This window comes from Medicago sativa, chromosome 8, assembly GCF_051527215.1.
Source record: "Medicago sativa cultivar Bolivia chromosome 8, Bolivia_mono, whole genome shotgun sequence".
Classification (NCBI taxonomy): Eukaryota; Viridiplantae; Streptophyta; class Magnoliopsida; order Fabales; family Fabaceae; genus Medicago; species Medicago sativa.
This window is the reverse complement of record NC_140756.1, coordinates 50,633,955-50,658,934: the sequence shown is the minus strand read 5'-3', so window position 1 is coordinate 50,658,934 and position 24,980 is coordinate 50,633,955. Positions and strand designations below refer to the sequence as shown.

The 24,980-nt window shown below is 35.2% G+C and overlaps 1 protein-coding gene across 1 annotated transcript; it reads left to right on the top strand.

Moving 5' to 3' along the window:
* Nucleotides 1-329: 329 nt before the first annotated feature.
* On the top strand, nt 330-7,017 carry LOC146899358 (protein EXPORTIN 1A-like). The gene is made up of 8 exons (XM_085737674.1): nt 330-586; nt 907-1,023; nt 1,960-2,052; nt 2,171-2,242; nt 2,396-2,503; nt 2,575-2,657; nt 4,410-4,548; nt 4,632-7,017. Exons 1-8 carry the CDS (start codon nt 488-490, stop codon nt 4,716-4,718), a joined length of 798 nt encoding a protein of 265 aa, XP_085593800.1. The 5' UTR covers nt 330-487; the 3' UTR covers nt 4,719-7,017.
* Nucleotides 7,018-24,980: the final 17,963 nt, after the last annotated feature.

The following is a 24,980-nucleotide window of genomic DNA, read 5'->3' as shown; positions in this document are numbered from 1 at the left end:
ACAACATATTCGGTTACCTCATTTGGATTTCAATTTTGTTTGTTTTTTTCCTATTATAAACTCCATCATATCTTGTGCGTACATGAGAAAAATCATTAAATGAGCTTTATTTAATAGGATGCGCCACGTGTATTTTAAAAAAATAGCACAAATATATATAATAGAGATGACATTTGCGAGCATGGTGCCATGAGGTGGTATTTTTTTAACCATGCGAGTGCGAGCGTTCCCCCTCTTCTTTCAAACTCACTCACTCTGCTTCATTTTCACGCTGTCCTTTTTTCTCTTCATTTTTTACCTCCATAAATACCTATTATTCTTAACTAAAAAAAAGAAAAAAAGAAAACTAAAAACCCCCTACTCTTCTCTCTCCCCGAAATCTCTCCCCCTCTCTCTCTAGAATCTCCTCCGAGCGAGTCTAGGGTTCTTGTCACTGTTCTTTCAGTCTACTCTCGCTCTAGGGTTTAATCACTCTTCTTCTTCTCCGATGGCCGCTGAGAAGCTCAGAGATTTGAGCTCTCTGATCGATGTTCCGTTACTCGACGCCACCGTCGCCGCCTTCTACGGCACCGGATCTAAGCAAGAGGTTAGTTACAATTCTCTCCCTCTCTCTTCAACAATGTCGCTAACACTGCAATGAATAACACGCATTTTAGGGTTTAATTCTTCAAACACACACTTCGTTGTATAATAAGCTATCATACTTAATTCAATTATACGAGTTTCATTATTTATCCTGCAATCTACACGATTTCAAATGTTGTTGATAATAATTGATTCTTAATCTTGTGATATTGAACTAACTTGTTATCGTTTTAGATAATGTGATGCTGTTTACGGTTGTTTTGCTGTTTTTTGTATGTTTGGATTTTAATATTTTTTTGTGTGTGTTTTGATTGTGTGCAGAGAAGTGCTGCTGATTCGATTTTACGGGACTTGCAAAACAATCCTGACATGTGGCTTCAAGTCATGCATATTTTGCAGAACACTCAAAATCTCAATACCAAGTTTTTCGCATTGCAGGTTCGTTTGTTGTTTACTGAACAATTGTTGGATTTTTGGATTTAGGGTTACCTACAAAATATTACGGCTTCAATTATAGTCTATAAGCCTATATCCATGCATAGTCAATGCCGATAGTAATTTTTGTCGTTGTCGAAAGAAAGCTGTTATTGATTTGTTGTATGATCAAGATGTGCGCGCTAGGTTGGTCAATTAGTAATGCACTATATTTGAAAACATGCTTACTCTAAGCTTAAAAGTAACGTAAGACAGGCGTTTCAGTTTGTAATTATGCGAGATAAGTATCTGTCGCGAATCTGCTGCGTTGTCCGATATCTTGAAAAGATAGCTTATGCTAGCTGAAATTTCCTTTAGAGGCTGGCTTACGACAAAAATGTTCTTTCCACATTGCTTTGTTGGATAGACCCGTCGACTCAATACTGATTTGGTTATTGTGCTTTTGCTTGCTGAAATTTTCTTTAGAGGCTGGCTTACGACAATAATGTTCATTCCACATCGCTTTGTTGGATAGACCCGTTGACTCAATACTCATTTGGTTATTGTGTTTTTGCTTGCTGAAATTTCCTTTAGAGGCTGGCTTACAACAAAAATGTTCTTTCCACATCGCTTTGTTGGATAGATCCGTTGACTCGATATTTGGTTATTGTGTTTTTGCTTGCTGAAATTTCCTTTAGAGGCTGGCTTACGACAATAATGTTCTTTCCACATCGCTTTGTTGGATAGACCCGTTGACTCAATACTCATTTGGTTATGTATTCGTATTTGTTTTATATGGATTACTTAGTTTTGACCTCTGCATCCTACTTACTATTGGACCTTTGCCTTCGGAAACAACGCTTATTGACTGTTGAACAAGTTTTTCATTTCTTATTAGAATATTATATTAGCTACCTTTCTTAGTACATGTTTTTTACTATGCTTGTATCTTTCACTCAGGTTCTTGAAGGCGTAATTAAATATAGATGGAATGCCTTACCTGCCGAGCAGCGAGATGGAATGAAAAATTTCATCTCCGACATCATTGTTCAGGTATTAGCTGTATTTGGTTAAAGCAGTTATATGTGCTAGTCAGGCATACATAGATTTTTTTCTATAAGTTCATAGTTTTTCTTCATCCTGGATCTCATTGTTGGTTTTTCTTGCATAGCTTTCTAGCAACGAGGCGTCATTTCGAACGGAAAGGTTGTATGTCAACAAGCTCAACATTATATTAGTTCAGGTAAACACCGCAGTTTCTTAACATTACTTTGACTGATTGTTCTGGTGTTTTTGTAGTCCTGAAACTTATAGTTCAGTGATTAATTATTATGCTTTCCTTTTCTATAAACAAGTTCAGTCCTCTTAAGATCTTTCATACCTTTTCTATAAGCAGATTTTGAAGCATGAGTGGCCAGCAAGATGGCGGAGCTTTATTCCTGATCTTATCGCAGCGGCTAAAACTAGTGAAACGATTTGTGAGAATTGCATGGCTATATTGAAAGTAAGTTTATCCCATTTTTCATTAGATTATGTTTCTTACGTCAATGATTGACTTAAAAAATGTCTGTTCAGCTTTTGAGCGAAGAGGTTTTTGATTTTTCAAGAGGAGAAATGACACAGCAGAAGATAAAAGAGCTTAAACAATCATTGAACAGGTAGTTGTTGATAGCTCAATGTCTATGTATTCTTTCCTGAAAGATTGAGTTTTAATTACTTGTTGTACGGTAATGGATTTATAAGGTTGCATTCTTAAAACCCTCACATGTGATGGTCTATAATTTTTTGGGTACACTTTTGATTCTTCAAATGTGCTCTATAGATTGAAATACTAGCAAGTGGTGATAACTGCATATCTAGGTGGCTAGTTAGAACAATTGGTTTTAACTAGCGAGTTGGAAAATATATTGTAGTTGGTATTAGTATGGCTTTCGATGTGATTTGGTAATTGCTTTTATCGCCTCAAAGTTAGACTGGGGCGATTAACATCAAATACTCTTATTGATGATCGGCAATTGGTTGATCATTTTACGTAAAAAAATAATTTTTGGCAAGTTACATAGAGGAAAATCATTTTCTAATCTAGGAATTATCACTAAAAAATGGTGCCACTTGCACCGGGCTTCCACCAGTGGGGTGCGGTCTTGGTAGGGTAGACACACACAGCCTTATCCCCGGCGAGTTCAGGTATGCTCCATTTAGGAGATGCTCCATTTAGCCCATTTAGGGGTTTGGATGCAAGACACGTGGCAAACAAACATCCAAGGGTTGTGATTAAATTAAGAAATAAACATTTAATTAATTAAAAAAAAACATAATGCTCAATCTCTCTTCCTGTCAAACACATCGCTTCCTCTTCCCCTTCCCTGTGCACCACCGCCCATCTTCCCATTTCCGTCTCCGTCGTCCTTTTCCTCCGTCGAAACAACCAGTATAATCACTGTCGCAACCGCTTCCTTTTTCATGTCCATTGAAGAAGGTGATTGAAGATTGATTGATTGAAAATCCAGTACTATCTACAACGACAAAATTATTGTTGAAAAGGGTTGAAAACGCCATGGATCTTGTAAGAACCACAAAAGGGTTCAGATGTTTGAGATTTTCAGTGGTTGCTGAAAGTAAGGAGATGGAAGGGAATTCTCTCTAACATGAAGCTTATCATGGTTTTTGCGATGAAGATGAAGGTTACAACAGCGGCGAATGACGATGGAGGGCGGTGGTGGAGAGGCAGTGATGCAAAGCAAAGAGGAAGAAAGAAGGAACAGAGTCACATAGCTTTCTGTTTTTTTTATTAATTAAATAAATGTTTATATCTTAATTTAATCACAACCCTTGGATGTTTGTTTGCCACGTGTCTTGCATCCAAACCCCTAAATGGGATAAATGGAGCATCACCTAAATGGAGCATACCTGGACCCATCCCCGGCAGGCACTAATGGAGATGCTGGTTGTATGATTTGTACCTGCATCTACTTATTGGCTTAAGTACTTATTACTTAATGTTTATGATCTGCAAATATTTCTGCTCACAATTCCGTTGTTAAATTTTGCCATTTAGTTTCCTTTTCCTGCACATCTCTGACTTCTTTGTATGTGTCTTTGATATCATGCATATGATGCATTGTAGTAATGTACTTAAAGCCTTAGAAGACTCAGTAGTAATGTACTTGAAGCCTTAGAAGGCTCAGAAGATGTAATCTGAATTCTTGTAAGGCTTCCTTGTTATAGTTTTCCTGAAAGCCTAAGCTATTGTGCAAAAGCTTGGTAATAGTTTTATGTCTAACTCTCTTTATCATGCATGACTTGGATGGTTAATTTTTTTTGTTCAGCTATTGTTATTGTTATCTATTTACATTTACTTTCTACGAAGTGTCTATATTTCACTAAGCATTGTACTTGGTTGTTTACAGCGAATTTCAACTCATACATGAGTTATGCTTATATGTGCTATCGGCATCCCAAAGGGCTGAGCTGATACGTGCCACACTATCTACATTGCATGCCTTCTTATCATGGATCCCCTTGGGTTATATATTTGAATCACCGCTGGTAGGTTCATTTTTCTGCTCAAAATGAATTTGTTGTTGATGAACTCACTAACTGAAATCTTATAACTTTTGTCGAAACCACAGCTTGAGGCACTCCTAAAATTTTTCCCAGTTCCATCATATCGAAATCTTACGCTGCAATGTTTAACAGAGGTATGTTCCATCCTTTAAGTTCCATCCTCGGTGATTTTACGATCTTGAGTGCAATTCTAGACTAGAATTGTCACTCAAATATAATATATGAGCCCGAGTTTTGAAATTATTATGATGCCTCGATGACCCGAAAAGAATTGACGGATATTATTTGTCCCATTAAATTTTGCAAATTTTGGGATGCCTCGGTGATTCTATGATCTTGAGTGTAATTTTAGACACTATGAATTGTCACTCAAATATGATATATGAGCACGAGTTTTGAAATTATTATAATGCCTGGATGACCCGAAAGAAATTGATGGATATTATTTGTCCCATAAGTATTGCAAGTGTTTGGATGCCTCGATGACCCATATGATATTTGAGCTCGAGTTTTGAAATTATTATGATGCCTCGATAACCCGAAAAGAATTGACGGATATCATTTGTCCCATTAAATTTAGTAAATGTTGGGATGCCTCGGTGATTTTAAAGAAATCTACATTTTGTAAATGTTGGGATGCCTCGGTGATTTTACGATCTTGAGTGCAATTTTAGACTAGAATTGTCACTCAAATATGATATATGAGCCCGAGTTTTGAAATTAATATGATGCCTCGATGACCCAAAAAGAATTGACGGATATTATTTGTCCCATTAAATTTTGCAAATTTTGGGATGCCTCGGTGATTTTGTGATCTTGAGTGTAATTCTAGACACTATGAATTGCCAATCGGATATGATACATGAGCACGAGTTTTGAAATTATCATGATGCCTCGATGACCCGAAAGGAATTGGTGGATATTATTTGACCCATTAAATTTTGTAAATGTTGGGATGCCTTAGTGATTTTAAAGAAGACTACATTTTGTAAATGTTGAGATGCCTCGGTGATTATATGATCTTGAGTGCAATTCTAGACTATGAATTGTCACTCAAATATGATATATGAGCCCGAGTTTTGAAATTATTATAATGCCTCGATGACCCGAAAGGAATTGATGGATATTATTTGTCCCATAAGTATTGCAAGTGTTTGGATGCCTCGATGACCCATATGATATTTGAGCCTTGTCCCATTAAATTTAGTAAATGTTGGGATGCCTCGGTGATTTTAAATAAATCTACATTTTGTAAATGTTGGGATGCCTCGGTGATTTTTCGATCTTGAGTGCAATTCTAGACTAGAATTGTCACTCAAATATGATATATGAGCCCGAGTTTTGAAATTATTATAATGCCTTGATGACCCGAAAGGAATTGATGGATATTATTTGTCCCATAAGTATTGCAAGTGTTTGGATGCGTCGATGACCCATATGACATTTGAGCCTCGGGTTTTGAAATTATTATGATGCCTCGATAACCCGAAAAGAATTGACGGATATTATTTGTCCCATTAAATTTAGTAAATGTTGGGATTCCTCGGTGATTTTAAAGAAATCTACATTTTGTAAATGTTGGGATGCCTCGGTGATATTACGATCTTGAGTGCAATTCTAGACTAGAATTGTCACTCAAATATGATATATGATCCCGAGTTTTGAAATTAATATGATGCCTCGATGACCCGAAAAGAATTGACGGATATTATTTGTCCCATTAAATTTTGCAAATTTTGGGATGCTTCGGTGATTTTGTGATCTTGAGTATAATTCTAGACACCATGAATTGCCAATCGGATATGATACATGAGCCCGAGTTTTGAAATTATTATGATGCCTCGATGACCCGAAAGAAATTGGTGGATATTATTTGTCCCATTAAATTTTGTAAATGTTGGGATGCCTTAGTGATTTTAAAGAACACTACATTTTGTAAATGTTGAGATGCCTCGGTGATTATATGATCTTGGGTGCAATTCTAGACTATGAATTGTCACTCAAATATGATATATGAGCACGAGTTTTGAAAATATTATAATGCCTCGATGATCCGAAAGGAATTGATGGATATTATTTGTCCCGTAAGTATTGCAAGTGTTTGGATGCTTCGATGACCCATATGATATTTGAGCTTGAGTTTTGAAATTATTATGATGCCTCGATAACCCGAAAAGAATTGACGGATATTATTTGTCCCATTAAATTTAGTAAATGTTGGGATGCCTCGGTGATTTTAAAGAAATCTACATTTTGTAAATGTTGGGATGCCTCGGTGATTTTACGATCTTGAGTGCAATTCTAGACTAGAATTGTCACTCAAATATGATATGAGCACGAGTTTTGAAATTATTATGATGCCTTGATGACCCAAAAAGAATTGACGGATATTATTTGTCCCATTAAATTTTGCAAATTTTGGGATGCCTCGGTGATTTTATGATCTTGAGTGTAATTCTAGACATTATGAATTGCTAATCGAGATATGATACATGAGCACGAGTTTTGAAATTATTATGATGCCTCGATGACCCGAAAGGAATTGGTGGATATTATTTGTCCCATTAAATTTTGTAAATGTTGTGATGCCTTGGTGATTTTTAAGAAGACTACATTTTGTAAATGTTGAGATGCCTCGGTGATTATATGATCTTGAGTGCAATTCTAGACTAAGAATTGTCACTCAAATATGATATATGAGCCCGAGTTTTGAAATTATTATAATGCCTTGATGACCCGAAAGGAATTGATGGATATTATTTGTCCCATAAGTATTGCAAGTGTTTGGATGCCTCAATGACCCATATGACATTTGAGCTCGGGTTTTGAAATTATTATGATGCCTCGATAACCCGAAAAGAATTGACGGATATTATTTGTCCCATTAAATTTAGTAAATGTTGGGATGTCTCGGTGATTTTAAAGAAATCTACATTTTGTAAATGTTGGGATGCCTCGGTGATTTTACGATCTTGAGTGCAATTCTAGACTAGAATTGTCACTCAAATATGATATATGATCCCGAGTTTTGAAATTAATATGATGCCTCGATGACCCGAAAAGAATTGACGGATATTATTTGTCCCATTAAATTTAGTAAATGTTGGGATTCCTTGGTGATTTTAAAGAAATCTACATTTTGTAAATGTTGGGATGCCTCGGTGATATTACGATCTTGAGTGCAATTCTAGACTAGAATTGTCACTCAAATATGATATATGATCCCGAGTTTTGAAATTAATATGATGCCTCGATGACCCGAAAAGAATTGACGGATATTATTTGTCCCATTAAATTTTGCAAATTTTGGGATGCTTCGGTGATTTTGTGATCTTGAGTGTAATTCTAGACACCATGAATTGCCAATCGGATATGATACATGAGCCCGAGTTTTGAAATTATTATGATGCCTCGATGACCCGAAAGAAATTGGTGGATATTATTTGTCCCATTAAATTTTGTAAATGTTGGGATGCCTTAGTGATTTTAAAGAACACTACATTTTGTAAATGTTGAGATGCCTCGGTGATTATATGATCTTGGGTGCAATTCTAGACTATGAATTGTCACTCAAATATGATATATGAGCCCGAGTTTTGAAAATATTATAATGCCTCGATGATCCGAAAGGAATTGATGGATATTATTTGTCCCGTAAGTATTGCAAGTGTTTGGATGCCTCGATGACCCATATGATATTTGAGCTTCGAGTTTTGAAATTATTATGATGCCTCGATAACCCGAAAAGAATTGACGGATATTATTTGTCCCATTAAATTTAGTAAATGTTGGGATGCCTCGGTGATTTTAAAGAAATCTACATTTTGTAAATGTTGGGATGCCTCGGTGATTTTACGATCTTGAGTGCAATTCTAGACTAGAATTGTCACTCAAATATGATATATGAGCCCGAGTTTTGAAATTATTATGATGCCTCGATGACCCAAAAGAATTGACGGATATTATTTGTCCCATTAAATTTTGCAAATTTTGGGATGCCTCGGTGATTTTATGATCTTGAGTGTAATTCTAGACACTATGAATTGCTAATCGTATATGATACATGAGCTCGAGTTTTGAAATTATTATGATGCCTCGATGACCCGAAAGGAATTGGTGGATATTATTTGTCCCATTAAATTTTGTAAATGTTGTGATGCCTTGGTGATTTTTAAGAAGACTACATTTTGTAAATGTTGAGATGCCTCGGTGATTATATGATCTTGAGTGCAATTCTAGACTAAGAATTGTCACTCAAATATGATATATGAGCACGAGTTTTGAAATTATTATAATGCCTTGATGACCCGAAAGGAATTGATGGATATTATTTGTCCCATAAGTATTGCAAGTGTTTGGATGCCTCGATGACCCATATGACATTTGACCCTCGGTTTTGAAATTATTATGATGCCTCGATAACACGAAAAGAATTGAAGGATATTATTTGTCCCATTAAATTTAGTAAATGTTGGGATGCCTCGGTGATTTTAAAGAAATCTACATTTTGTAAATGTTGGGATGCCTCGGTTGATTTTACGATCTTGAGTGCAATTCTAGACTAGGATTGTCACTCAAATATGATATATGAGCCCGAGTTTTGAAATTATTATGATGCCTCGATGACCCGAAAAGAATTGACGGATATTATTTGTCCCATTAAATTTTGCAAATTTTGGGATGCTTCGGTGATTTTGTGATCTTGAGTGTAATTCTAGACACCATGAATTGCCAATCGGATATGATACATGAGCACGAGTTTTGAAATTATTATGATGCCTCGATGACCCGAAAGAAATTGGTGGATATTATTTGTCCCATTAAATTTTGTAAATGTTGGGATGCCTTAGTGATTTTAAAGAAGACTACATTTTGTAAATGTTGAGATGCCTCGGTGATTATATGATCTTGGGTGCAATTCTAGACTATGAATTGTCACTCAAATATGATATATGACCCCGAGTTTTGAAATTATTATAATGCCTCGATGACCCGAAAGGAATTGATGGATATTATTTGTCCCGTAAGTATTGCAAGTGTTTGGATGCCTCGATGACCCATATGATATTTGAGCTCGGGTTTTGAAATTATTATGATGCCTCGATAACCCGAAAAGAATTGACGGATATTATTTGTCCCATTAAATTTAGTAAATGTTGGGATGCCTCGGTGATTTTAAAGAAATCTACATTTTGTAAATGTTGGGATGCCTCGGTGATTTTACGATCTTGAGTGAAATTCTAGACTAGAATTGTCACTCAAATATGATATATGAGCTCGAGTTTTGAAATTATTATGATGCCTCGATGATCCGAAAAGAATTGACGGATATTATTTGTCCCATTAAATTTTGCAAATTTTGGGATGCCTCGGTGATTTTACGATCTTGAGTGCAATTCTAGACTAGAATTGTCACTCAAATATAATATATGAGCACCGAGTTTTGAAATTATTATAATGCCTTGATGACCCGAAAGGAATTGATGGATATTATTTGTCCCATAAGTTTTGCAAGTGTTTGGATGCGTCGATGACCCATATGACATTTGAGCTCGGGTTTTGAAATTATTATGATGCCTCGATAACCCGAAAAGAATTGACGGATATTATTTGTCCCATTAAATTTAGTAAATGTTGGGATTCCTCGGTGATTTTAAAGAAATCTACATTTTGTAAATGTTGGGATGCCTCGGTGATATTACGATCTTGAGTGCAATTCTAGACTAGAATTGTCACTCAAATATGATATATGATCCCGAGTTTTGAAATTAATATGATGCCTCGATGACCCGAAAAGAATTGACGGATATTATTTGTCCCATTAAATTTTGCAAATTTTGGGATGCTTCGGTGATTTTGTGATCTTGAGTGTAATTCTAGACACCATGAATTGCCAATCGGATATGATACATGAGCACCCGAGTTTTGAAATTATTATGATGCCTCGATGACCCGAAAGAAATTGGTGGATATTATTTGTCCCATTAAATTTTGTAAATGTTGGGATGCCTTAGTGATTTTAAAGAACACTACATTTTGTAAATGTTGAGATGCCTCGGTGATTATATGATCTTGGGTGCAATTCTAGACTATGAATTGTCACTCAAATATGATATATGAGCTCGAGTTTTGAAAATATTATAATGCCTCGATGATCCGAAAGGAATTGATGGATATTATTTGTCCCGTAAGTATTGCAAGTGTTTGGATGCCTCGATGACCCATATGATATTTGAGCTTGAGTTTTGAAATTATTATGATGCCTCGATAACCCGAAAAGAATTGACGGATATTATTTGTCCCATTAAATTTAGTAAATGTTGGGATGCCTCGGTGATTTTAAAGAAATCTACATTTTGTAAATGTTGGGATGCCTCGGTGATTTTACGATCTTGAGTGCAATTCTAGACTAGAATTGTCACTCAAATATGATATATGAGCTCGAGTTTTGAAATTATTATGATGCCTCGATGACCCAAAAAGAATTGACGGATATTATTTGTCCCATTAAATTTTGCAAATTTTGGGATGCCTCGGTGATTTTATGATCTTGAGTGTAATTCTAGACACTATGAATTGCTAATCGGATATGATACATGAGCCCGAGTTTTGAAATTATTATGATGCCTCGATGACCCGAAAGGAATTGGTGGATATTATTTGTCCCATTAAATTTTGTAAATGTTGTGATGCCTTGGTGATTTTTAAGAAGACTACATTTTGTAAATGTTGAGATGCCTCGGTGATTATATGATCTTGAGTGCAATTCTAGACTAAGAATTGTCACTCAAATATGATATATGAGCCCGAGTTTTGAAATTATTATAATGCCTTGATGACCCGAAAGGAATTGATGGATATTATTTGTCCCATAAGTATTGCAAGTGTTTGGATGCCTCGATGACCCATATGACATTTGACCCTCGGTTTTGAAATTATTATGATGCCTCGATAACTCGAAAAGAATCGATGGATATTATTTGTCCCATTAAATTTAGTAAATGTTGGGATGCCTCGGTGATTTTAAAGAAATCTACATTTTGTAAATGTTGGGATGCCTCGGTGATTTTACGATCTTGAGTGCAATTCTAGACTAGGATTGTCACTCAAATATGATATATGAGCCCGAGTTTTGAAATTATTATGATGCCTCGATGACCCGAAAAGAATTGACGGATATTATTTGTCCCATTAAATTTTGCAAATTTTGGGATGCTTCGGTGATTTTGCGATCTTGAGTGTAATTCTAGACACCATGAATTGCCAATCGGATATGATACATGAGCCCGAGTTTTGAAATTATTATGATGCCTCGATGACCCGAAAGAAATTGGTGGATATTATTTGTCCCATTAAATTTTGTAAATGTTGGGATGCCTTAGTGATTTTAAAAAAGACTACATTTTGTAAATGTTGAGATGCCTCGGTGATTATATGATCTTAGGTGCAATTCTAGACTATGAATTGTCACTCAAATATGATATATGACCCCGAGTTTTGAAATTATTATAATGCCTCGATGACCCGAAAGGAATTGATGGATATTATTTGTCCCGTAAGTATTGCAAGTGTTTGGATGCCTCGATGACCCATATGATATTTGAGCCTGGGTTTTGAAATTATTATGATGCCTCGATAACCCGAAAAGAATTGACGGATATTATTTGTCCCATTAAATTTAGTAAATGTTGGGATGCCTCGGTGATTTTAAAGAAATCTACATTTTGTAAATGTTGGGATGCCTCGGTGATTTTACGATCTTGAGTGCAATTCTAGACTAGAATTGTCACTCAAATATGATATATTAGCACGAGTTTTGAAATTATTATGATGCCTCGATGATCCGAAAAGAATTGACGGATATTATTTGTCCCATTAAATTTTGCAAATTTTGGGATGCCTCGGTGATTTTACGATCTTGAGTGCAATTCTAGACTAGAATTGTCACTCAAATATAATATATGAGCCCGAGTTTTGAAATTATTATAATGCCTTGATGACCCGAAAGGAATTGATGGATATTATTTGTCCCATAAGTATTGCAAGTGTTTGGATGCGTCGATGACCCATATGACAGCCGGGTTTTGAAATTATTATGATGCCTCGATAACCCGAAAAGAATTGACGGATATTATTTGTCCCATTAAATTTAGTAAATGTTGGGATTCCTCGGTGATTTTAAAGAAATCTACATTTTGTAAATGTTGGGATGCCTCGGTGATATTACGATCTTGAGTGCAATTCTAGACTAGAATTGTCACTCAAATATGATATATGATCCCGAGTTTTGAAATTAATATGATGCCTCGATGACCCGAAAAGAATTGACGGATATTATTTGTCCCATTAAATTTTGCAAATTTTGGGATGCTTCGGTGATTTTGTGATCTTGAGTGTAATTCTAGACACCATGAATTGCCAATCGAGATATGATACATGAGCCCGAGTTTTGAAATTATTATGATGCCTCGATGACCCGAAAGAAATTGGTGGATATTATTTGTCCCATTAAATTTTGTAAATGTTGGGATGCCTTAGTGATTTTAAAGAACACTACATTTTGTAAATGTTGAGATGCCTCGGTGATTATATGATCTTGGGTGCAATTCTAGACTATGAATTGTCACTCAAATATGATATATGAGCCCGAGTTTTGAAAATATTATAATGCCTCGATGATCCGAAAGGAATTGATGGATATTATTTGTCCCGTAAGTATTGCAAGTGTTTGGATGCCTCGATGACCCATATGATATTTGAGCTTGAGTTTTGAAATTATTATGATGCCTCGATAACCCGAAAAGAATTGACGGATATTATTTGTCCCATTAAATTTAGTAAATGTTGGGATGCCTCGGTGATTTTAAAGAAATCTACATTTTGTAAATGTTGGGATGCCTCGGTGATTTTACGATCTTGAGTGCAATTCTAGACTAGAATTGTCACTCAAATATGATATATGAGCACGAGTTTTGAAATTATTATGATGCCTCGATGACCCAAAAGAAATTGACGGATATTATTTGTCCCATTAAATTTTGCAAATTTTGGGATGCCTCGGTGATTTTATGATCTTGAGTGTAATTCTAGACACTATGAATTGCTAATCGGATATGATACATGAGCACGAGTTTTGAAATTATTATGATGCCTCGATGACCCGAAAGGAATTGGTGGATATTATTTGTCCCATTAAATTTTGTAAATGTTGTGATGCCTTGGTGATTTTTAAGAAGACTACATTTTGTAAATGTTGAGATGCCTCGGTGATTATATGATCTTGAGTGCAATTCTAGACTAAGAATTGTCACTCAAATATGATATATGAGCACGAGTTTTGAAATTATTATAATGCCTTGATGACCCGAAAGGAATTGATGGATATTATTTGTCCCATAAGTATTGCAAGTGTTTGGATGCCTCGATGACCCATATGACATTTGACCCTCGGTTTTGAAATTATTATGATGCCTCGATAACCCGAAAAGAATCGATGGATATTATTTGTCCCATTAAATTTAGTAAATGTTGGGATGCCTCGGTGATTTTAAAGAAATCTACATTTTGTAAATGTTGGGATGCCTCGGTGATTTTACGATCTTGAGTGCAATTCTAGACTAGGATTGTCACTCAAATATGATATATGAGCCCGAGTTTTGAAATTATTATGATGCCTCGATGACCCGAAAAGAATTGACGGATATTATTTGTCCCATTAAATTTTGCAAATTTTGGGATGCTTCGGTGATTTTGCGATCTTGAGTGTAATTCTAGACACCATGAATTGCCAATCGTATATGATACATGAGCACGAGTTTTGAAATTATTATGATGCCTCGATGACCCGAAAGAAATTGGTGGATATTATTTGTCCCATTAAATTTTGTAAATGTTGGGATGCCTTAGTGATTTTAAAGAAGACTACATTTTGTAAATGTTGAGATGCCTCGGTGATTATATGATCTTGGGTGCAATTCTAGACTATGAATTGTCACTCAAATATGATATATGACCCCGAGTTTTAAAATTATTATAATGCCTCGATGACCCGAAAGGAATTGATGGATATTATTTGTCCCGTAAGTATTGCAAGTGTTTGGATGCCTCGATGACCCATATGATATTTGAGCCCGGGTTTTGAAATTATTATGATGCCTCGATAACCCGAAAAGAATTGACGGATATTATTTGTCCCATTAAATTTAGTAAATGTTGGGATGCCTCGGTGATTTTAAAGAAATCTACATTTTGTAAATGTTGGGATGCCTCGGTGATTTTACGATCTTGAGTGCAATTCTAGACTAGAATTGTCACTCAAATATGATATATTAGCCTCGAGTTTTGAAATTATTATGATGCCTCGATGATCCGAAAAGAATTGACGGATATTATTTGTCCCATTAAATTTTGCAAATTTTGGGATGCCTCGGTGATTTTACGATCTTGAGTGCAATTCTAGACTAGAATTGTCACTCAAATATAATATATGAGCACGAGTTTTGAAATTATTATAATGCCTTGATGACCCGAAAGGAATTGATGGATATTATTTGTCCCATAAGTATTGCAAGTGTTTGGATGCGTCGATGACCCATATGACATTTGAGCTCGGGTTTTGAAATTATTATGATGCCTCGATAACCCGAAAAGAATTGACGGATATTATTTGTCCCATTAAATTTAGTAAATGTTGGGATTCCTCGGTGATTTTAAAGAAATCTACATTTTGTAAATGTTGGGATGCCTCGGTGATATTACGATCTTGAGTGCAATTCTAGACTAGAATTGTCACTCAAATATGATATATGATCCCGAGTTTTGAAATTAATATGATGCCTCGATGACCCGAAAAGAATTGACGGATATTATTTGTCCCATTAAATTTTGCAAATTTTGGGATGCTTCGGTGATTTTGTGATCTTGAGTGTAATTCTAGACACCATGAATTGCCAATCGGATATGATACATGAGCCCGAGTTTTGAAATTATTATGATGCCTCGATGACCCGAAAGAAATTGGTGGATATTATTTGTCCCATTAAATTTTGTAAATGTTGGGATGCCTTAGTGATTTTAAAGAACACTACATTTTGTAAATGTTGAGATGCCTCGGTGATTATATGATCTTGGGTGCAATTCTAGACTATGAATTGTCACTCAAATATGATATATGAGCTCGAGTTTTGAAAATATTATAATGCCTCGATGATCCGAAAGGAATTGATGGATATTATTTGTCCCGTAAGTATTGCAAGTGTTTGGATGCCTCGATGACCCATATGATATTTGAGCTTGAGTTTTGAAATTATTATGATGCCTCGATAACCCGAAAAGAATTGACGGATATTATTTGTCCCATTAAATTTAGTAAATGTTGGGATGCCTCGGTGATTTTAAAGAAATCTACATTTTGTAAATGTTGGGATGCCTCGGTGATTTTACGATCTTGAGTGCAATTCTAGACTAGAATTGTCACTCAAATATGATATATGAGCCCGAGTTTTGAAATTATTATGATGCCTCGATGACCCAAAAAGAATTGACGGATATTATTTGTCCCATTAAATTTTGCAAATTTTGGGATGCCTCGGTGATTTTATGATCTTGAGTGTAATTCTAGACACTATGAATTGCTAATCGATATGATACATGAGCCCGAGTTTTGAAATTATTATGATGCCTCGATGACCCGAAAGGAATTGGTGGATATTATTTGTCCCATTAAATTTTGTAAATGTTGTGATGCCTTGGTGATTTTTAAGAAGACTACATTTTGTAAATGTTGAGATGCCTCGGTGATTATATGATCTTGAGTGCAATTCTAGACTAAGAATTGTCACTCAAATATGATATATGAGCCCGAGTTTTGAAATTATTATAATGCCTTGATGACCCGAAAGGAATTGATGGATATTATTTGTCCCATAAGTATTGCAAGTGTTTGGATGCCTCGATGACCATATGACATTTGACCCTCGGTTTTGAAATTATTATGATGCCTCGATAACTCCGAAAAGAATCGATGGATATTATTTGTCCCATTAAATTTAGTAAATGTTGGGATGCCTCGGTGATTTTAAAGAAATCTACATTTTGTAAATGTTGGGATGCCTCGGTGATTTTACGATCTTGAGTGCAATTCTAGACTAGGATTGTCACTCAAATATGATATATGAGCCCGAGTTTTGAAATTATTATGATGCCTCGATGACCCGAAAAGAATTGACGGATATTATTTGTCCCATTAAATTTTGCAAATTTTGGGATGCTTCGGTGATTTTGCGATCTTGAGTGTAATTCTAGACACCATGAATTGCCAATCGGATATGATACATGAGCACGAGTTTTGAAATTATTATGATGCCTCGATGACCCGAAAGAAATTGGTGGATATTATTTGTCCCATTAAATTTTGTAAATGTTGGGATGCCTTAGTGATTTTAAAGAAGACTACATTTTGTAAATGTTGAGATGCCTCGGTGATTATATGATCTTGGGTGCAATTCTAGACTATGAATTGTCACTCAAATATGATATATGACCCCGAGTTTTGAAATTATTATAATGCCTCGATGACCCGAAAGGAATTGATGGATATTATTTGTCCCGTAAGTATTGCAAGTGTTTGGATGCCTCGATGACCCATATGATATTTGAGCCTGGGTTTTGAAATTATTATGATGCCTCGATAACCCGAAAAGAATTGACGGATATTATTTGTCCCATTAAATTTAGTAAATGTTGGGATGCCTCGGTGATTTTAAAGAAATCTACATTTTGTAAATGTTGGGATGCCTCGGTGATTTTACGATCTTGAGTGCAATTCTAGACTAGAATTGTCACTCAAATATGATATATTAGCTGAGTTTTGAAATTATTATGATGCCTCGATGATCCGAAAAGAATTGACGGATATTATTTGTCCCATTAAATTTTGCAAATTTTGGGATGCCTCGGTGATTTTACGATCTTGAGTGCAATTCTAGACTAGAATTGTCACTCAAATATAATATATGAGCCCGAGTTTTGAAATTATTATAATGCCTTGATGACCCGAAAGGAATTGATGGATATTATTTGTCCCATAAGTATTGCAAGTGTTTGGATGCGTCGATGACCCATATGACATTTGAGCTGTTTTGAAATTATTATGATGCCTCGATAACCCGAAAAGAATTGACGGATATTATTTGTCCCATTAAATTTAGTAAATGTTGGGATTCCTCGGTGATTTTAAAGAAATCTACATTTTGTAAATGTTGGGATGCCTCGGTGATATTACGATCTTGAGTGCAATTCTAGACTAGAATTGTCACTCAAATATGATATATGATCCCGAGTTTTGAAATTAATATGATGCCTCGATGACCCGAAAAGAATTGACGGATATTATTTGTCCCATTAAATTTTGCAAATTTTGGGATGCTTCGGTGATTTTGTGATCTTGAGTGTAATTCTAGACACCATGAATTGCCAATCGGATATGATACATGAGCCCGAGTTTTGAAATTATTATGATGCCTCGATGACCCGAAAGAAATTGGTGGATATTATTTGTCCCATTAAATTTTGTAAATGTTGGGATGCCTTAGTGATTTTAAAGAACACTACATTTTGTAAATGTTGAGATGCCTCGGTGATTATATGATCTTGGGTGCAATTCTAGACTATGAATTGTCACTCAAATATGATATATGAGCACGAGTTTTGAAAATATTATAATGCCTCGATGATCCGAAAGGAATTGATGGATATTATTTGTCCCGTAAGTATTGCAAGTGTTTGGATGCCTCGATGACCCATATGATATTTGAGCTTGAGTTTTGAAATTATTATGATGCCTCGATAACCCGAAAAGAATTGACGGATATTATTTGTCCCATTAAATTTAGTAAATGTTGGGATGCCTCGGTGATTTTAAAGAAATCTACATTTTGTAAATGTTGGGATGCCTCGGTGATTTTACGATCTTGAGTGCAATTCTAGACTAGAATTGTCACTCAAATATGATATATGAGCACGAGTTTTGAAATTATTATGATGCCTCGATGACCCAAAAAGAATTGACGGATATTATTTGTCCCATTAAATTTTGCAAATTTTGGGATGCCTCGGTGATTTTATGATCTTGAGTGTAATTCTAGACACTATGAATTGCTAATCGGATATGATACATGAGCCCGAGTTTTGAAATTATTATGATGCCTCGATGACCCGAAAGGAATTGGTGGATATTATTTGTCCCATTAAATTTTGTAAATGTTGTGATGCCTTGGTGATTTTTAAGAAGACTACATTTTGTAAATGTTGAGATGCCTCGGTGATTATATGATCTTGAGTGCAATTCTAGACTAAGAATTGTCACTCAAATATGATATATGAGCTCGAGTTTTGAAATTATTATAATGCCTTGATGACCGAAAGGAATTGATGGATATTATTTGTCCCATAAGTATTGCAAGTGTTTGGATGCCTCGATGACCCATATGACATTTGACCCTCGGTTTTGAAATTATTATGATGCCTCGATAACTCCGAAAAGAATCGATGGATATTATTTGTCCCATTAAATTTAGTAAATGTTGGGATGCCTCGGTGATTTTAAAGAAATCTACATTTTGTAAATGTTGGGATGCCTCGGTGATTTTACGATCTTGAGTGCAATTCTAGACTAGGATTGTCACTCAAATATGATATATGAGCCCGAGTTTTGAAATTATTATGATGCCTCGATGACCCGAAAAGAATTGACGGATATTATTTGTCCCATTAAATTTTGCAAATTTTGGGATGCTTCGGTGATTTTGCGATCTTGAGTGTAATTCTAGACACCATGAATTGCCAATCAGTATATGATACATGAGCACGAGTTTTGAAATTATTATGATGCCTCGATGACCCGAAAGAAATTGGTGGATATTATTTGTCCCATTAAATTTTGTAAATGTTGGGATGCCTTAGTGATTTTAAAGAAGACTACATTTTGTAAATGTTGAGATGCCTCGGTGATTATATGATCTTGGGTGCAATTCTAGACTATGAATTGTCACTCAAATATGATATATGACCCCGAGTTTTGAAATTATTATAATGCCTCGATGACCCGAAAGGAATTGATGGATATTATTTGTCCCGTAAGTATTGCAAGTGTTTGGATGCCTCGATGACCCATATGATATTTGAGCCTGGGTTTTGAAATTATTATGATGCCTCGATAACCCGAAAAGAATTGACGGATATTATTTGTCCCATTAAATTTAGTAAATGTTGGGATGCCTCGGTGATTTTAAAGAAATCTACATTTTGTAAATGTTGGGATGCCTCGGTGATTTTACGATCTTGAGTGCAATTCTAGACTAGAATTGTCACTCAAATATGATATATTAGCACGAGTTTTGAAATTATTATGATGCCTCGATGATCCGAAAAGAATTGACGGATATTATTTGTCCCATTAAATTTTGCAAATTTTGGGATGCCTCGGTGATTTTACGATCTTGAGTGCAATTCTAGACTAGAATTGTCACTCAAATATAATATATGAGCACGAGTTTTGAAATTATTATAATGCCTTGATGACCCGAAAGGAATTGATGGATATTATTTGTCCCATAAGTATTGCAAGTGTTTGGATGCGTCGATGACCCATATGACATTTGAGCTCGGGTTTTGAAATTATTATGATGCCTCGATAACCCGAAAAGAATTGACGGATATTATTTGTCCCATTAAATTTAGTAAATGTTGGGATTCCTCGGTGATTTTAAAGAAATCTACATTTTGTAAATGTTGGGATGCCTCGGTGATATTACGATCTTGAGTGCAATTCTAGACTAGAATTGTCACTCAAATATGATATATGATCCCGAGTTTTGAAATTAATATGATGCCTCGATGACCCGAAAAGAATTGACGGATATTATTTGTCCCATTAAATTTTGCAAATTTTGGGATGCTTCGGTGATTTTGTGATCTTGAGTGTAATTCTAGACACCATGAATTGCCAATCGGATATGATACATGAGCACGAGTTTTGAAATTATTATGATGCCTCGATGACCCGAAAGAAATTGGTGGATATTATTTGTCCCATTAAATTTTGTAAATGTTGGGATGCCTTAGTGATTTTAAAGAACACTACATTTTGTAAATGTTGAGATGCCTCGGTGATTATATGATCTTGGGTGCAATTCTAGACTATGAATTGTCACTCAAATATGATATATGAGCACGAGTTTTGAAAATATTATAATGCCTCGATGATCCGAAAGGAATTGATGGATATTATTTGTCCCGTAAGTATTGCAAGTGTTTGGATGCCTCGATGACCCATATGATATTTGAGCTTGAGTTTTGAAATTATTATGATGCCTCGATAACCCGAAAAGAATTGACGGATATTATTTGTCCCATTAAATTTAGTAAATGTTGGGATGCCTCGGTGATTTTAAAGAAATCTACATTTTGTAAATGTTGGGATGCCTCGGTGATTTTACGATCTTGAGTGCAATTCTAGACTAGAATTGTCACTCAAATATGATATATGAGCCCGAGTTTTGAAATTATTATGATGCCTCGATGACCCAAAAAGAATTGACGGATATTATTTGTCCCATTAAATTTTGCAAATTTTGGGATGCCTCGGTGATTTTATGATCTTGAGTGTAATTCTAGACACTATGAATTGCTAATCGGATATGATACATGAGCACGAGTTTTGAAATTATTATGATGCCTCGATGACCCGAAAGGAATTGGTGGATATTATTTGTCCCATTAAATTTTGTAAATGTTGTGATGCCTTGGTGATTTTTAAGAAGACTACATTTTGTAAATGTTGAGATGCCTCGGTGATTATATGATCTTGAGTGCAATTCTAGACTAAGAATTGTCACTCAAATATGATATATGAGCCTCGAGTTTTGAAATTATTATAATGCCTTGATGACCCGAAAGGAATTGATGGATATTATTGTGTCCCATAAGTATTGCAAGTGTTTGGATGCCTCGATGACCCATATGACATTTGACCCTCGGTTTTGAAATTATTATGATGCCTCGATAACTCGAAAAGAATTGATGGATATTATTTGTCCCATTAAATTTAGTAAATGTTGGGATGCCTCGGTGATTTTAAAGAAATCTACATTTTGTAAATGTTGGGATGCCTCGGTGATTTTACGATCTTGAGTGCAATTCTAGACTAGGATTGTCTCTCAAATATGATATATGAGCACGAGTTTTGAAATTATTATGATGCCTCGATGACCCAAAAAGAATTGACGGATATTATTTGTCCCATTAAATTTTGCAAATTTTGGGATGCTTCGGTGATTTTGTGATCTTGAGTGTAATTCTAGACACCATGAATTGCCAATCGGATATGATACATGAGCCCGAGTTTTGAAATTATTATGATGCCTCGATGACCCGAAAGAAATTGGTGGATATTATTTGTCCCATTAAATTTTGTAAATGTTGGGATGCCTTAGTGATTTTAAAGAAGACTACATTTTGTAAATGTTGAGATGCCTCGGTGATTATATGATCTTGGGTGCAATTCTAGACTATGAATTGTCACTCAAATATGATATATGACCCCGAGTTTTGAAATTATTATAATGCCTCGATGACCCGAAAGGAATTGATGGATATTATTTGTCCCGTAAGTATTGCAAGTGTTTGGATGCCTCGATGACCCATATGATATTTGAGCTCGGGTTTTGAAATTATTATGATGCCTCGATAACCCGAAAAGAATTGACGGATATTATTTGTCCCATTAAATTTAGTAAATGTTGGGATGCCTCGGTGATTTTAAAGAAATCTACATTTTGTAAATGTTGGGATGCCTCGGTGATTTTACGATCTTGAGTGCAATTCTAGACTAGAATTGTCACTCAAATATGATATATGAGCACGAGTTTTGAAATTATTATGATGCCTCGATGATCCGAAAAGAATTGACGGATATTATTTGTCCCATTAAATTTTGCAAATTTTGGGATGCCTCGGTGATTTTACGATCTTGAGTGCAATTCTAGACTAGAATTGTCACTCAAATATAATATATGAGCCCGAGTTTTGAAATTATTATAATGCCTTGATGACCGAAAGGAATTGATGGATATTATTTGTCCCATAAGTATTGCAAGTGTTTGGATGCGTCGATGACCCATATGACATTTGAGCCGGGTTTTGAAATTATTATGATGCCTCGATAACCCGAAAAGAATTGACGGATATTATTTGTCCCATTAAATTTAGTAAATGTTGGGATTCCTCGGTGATTTTAAAGAAATCTACATTTTGTAAATGTTGGGATGCCTCGGTGATATTACGATCTTGAGTGCAATTCTAGACTAGAATTGTCACTCAAATATGATATATGATCCCGAGTTTTGAAATTAATATGATGCCTCGATGACCCGAAAAGAATTGACGGATATTATTTGTCCCATTAAATTTTGCAAATTTTGGGATGCTTCGGTGATTTTGTGATCTTGAGTGTAATAATTCTAGACACCATGAATTGCCAATCGATATGATACATGAGCCCGAGTTTTGAAATTATTATGATGCCTCGATGACCCGAAAGAAATTGGTGGATATTATTTGTCCCATTAAATTTTGTAAATGTTGGGATGCCTTAGTGATTTTAAAGAACACTACATTTTGTAAATGTTGAGATGCCTCGGTGATTATATGATCTTGGGTGCAATTCTAGACTATGAATTGTCACTCAAATATGATATATGAGCACGAGTTTTGAAAATATTATAATGCCTCGATGATCCGAAAGGAATTGATGGATATTATTTGTCCCGTAAGTATTGCAAGTGTTTGGATGCCTCGATGACCCATATGATATTTGAGCTTGAGTTTTGAAATTATTATGATGCCTCGATAACCCGAAAAGAATTGACGGATATTATTTGTCCCATTAAATTTAGTAAATGTTGGGATGCCTCGGTGATTTTAAAGAAATCTACATTTTGTAAATGTTGGGATGCCTCGGTGATTTTACGATCTTGAGTGCAATTCTAGACTAGAATTGTCACTCAAATATGATATATGAGCTCGAGTTTTGAAATTATTATGATGCCTCGATGACCCAAAAAGAATTGACGGATATTATTTGTCCCATTAAATTTTGCAAATTTTGGGATGCCTCGGTGATTTTATGATCTTGAGTGTAATTCTAGACACTATGAATTGCTAATCGGATATGATACATGAGCACGAGTTTTGAAATTATTATGATGCCTCGATGACCCGAAAGGAATTGGTGGATATTATTTGTCCCATTAAATTTTGTAAATGTTGTGATGCCTTGGTGATTTTTAAGAAGACTACATTTTGTAAATGTTGAGATGCCTCGGTGATTATATGATCTTGAGTGCAATTCTAGACTAAGAATTGTCACTCAAATATGATATATGAGCACGAGTTTTGAAATTATTATAATGCCTTGATGACCCGAAAGGAATTGATGGATATTATTTGTCCCATAAGTATTGCAAGTGTTTAGATGCCTCGATGACCCATATGACATTTGACCCTCGGTTTTGAAATTATTATGATGCCTCGATAACCCGAAAAGAATTGATGGATATTATTTGTCCCATTAAATTTAGTAAATGTTGGGATGCCTCGGTGATTTTAAAGAAATCTACATTTTGTAAATGTTGGGATGCCTCGGTGATTTTACGATCTTGAGTGCAATTCTAGACTAGGATTGTCTCTCAAATATGATATATGAGCACGAGTTTTGAAATTATTATGATGCCTCGATGACCCAAAAAGAATTGACGGATATTATTTGTCCCATTAAATTTTGCAAATTTTGGGATGCTTCGGTGATTTTGTGATCTTGAGTGTAATTCTAGACACCATGAATTGCCAATCGGATATGATACATGAGCCCGAGTTTTGAAATTATTATGATGCCTCGATGACCCGAAAGAAATTGGTGGATATTATTTGTCCCATTAAATTTTGTAAATGTTGGGATGCCTTAGTGATTTTAAAGAAGACTACATTTTGTAAATGTTGAGATGCCTCGGTGATTATATGATCTTGGGTGCAATTCTAGACTATGAATTGTCACTCAAATATGATATATGACCACGAGTTTTGAAATTATTATAATGCCTCGATGACCCGAAAGGAATTGATGGATATTATTTGTCCCGTAAGTATTGCAAGTGTTTGGATGCCTCGATGACCCATATGATATTTGAGCCTGGGTTTTGAAATTATTATGATGCCTCGATAACCCGAAAAGAATTGACGGATATTATTTGTCCCATTAAATTTAGTAAATGTTGGGATGCCTCGGTGATTTTAAAGAAATCTACATTTTGTAAATGTTGGGATGCCTCGGTGATTTTACGATCTTGAGTGCAATTCTA

Coding starts and splice junctions, on each gene's coding strand:
- LOC146899358 (XM_085737674.1), top strand. CDS start 488: ATGGCCGCTGAGAAGCTCAGAGATTTGAGCTCTCTGATCGATGTTCCG. Junction 587..906: donor GCACCGGATCTAAGCAAGAG/GTTAGTTACAAT, acceptor GATTGTGTGCAG/AGAAGTGCTGCTGATTCGAT. Junction 1,024..1,959: donor CCAAGTTTTTCGCATTGCAG/GTTCGTTTGTTG, acceptor TCTTTCACTCAG/GTTCTTGAAGGCGTAATTAA.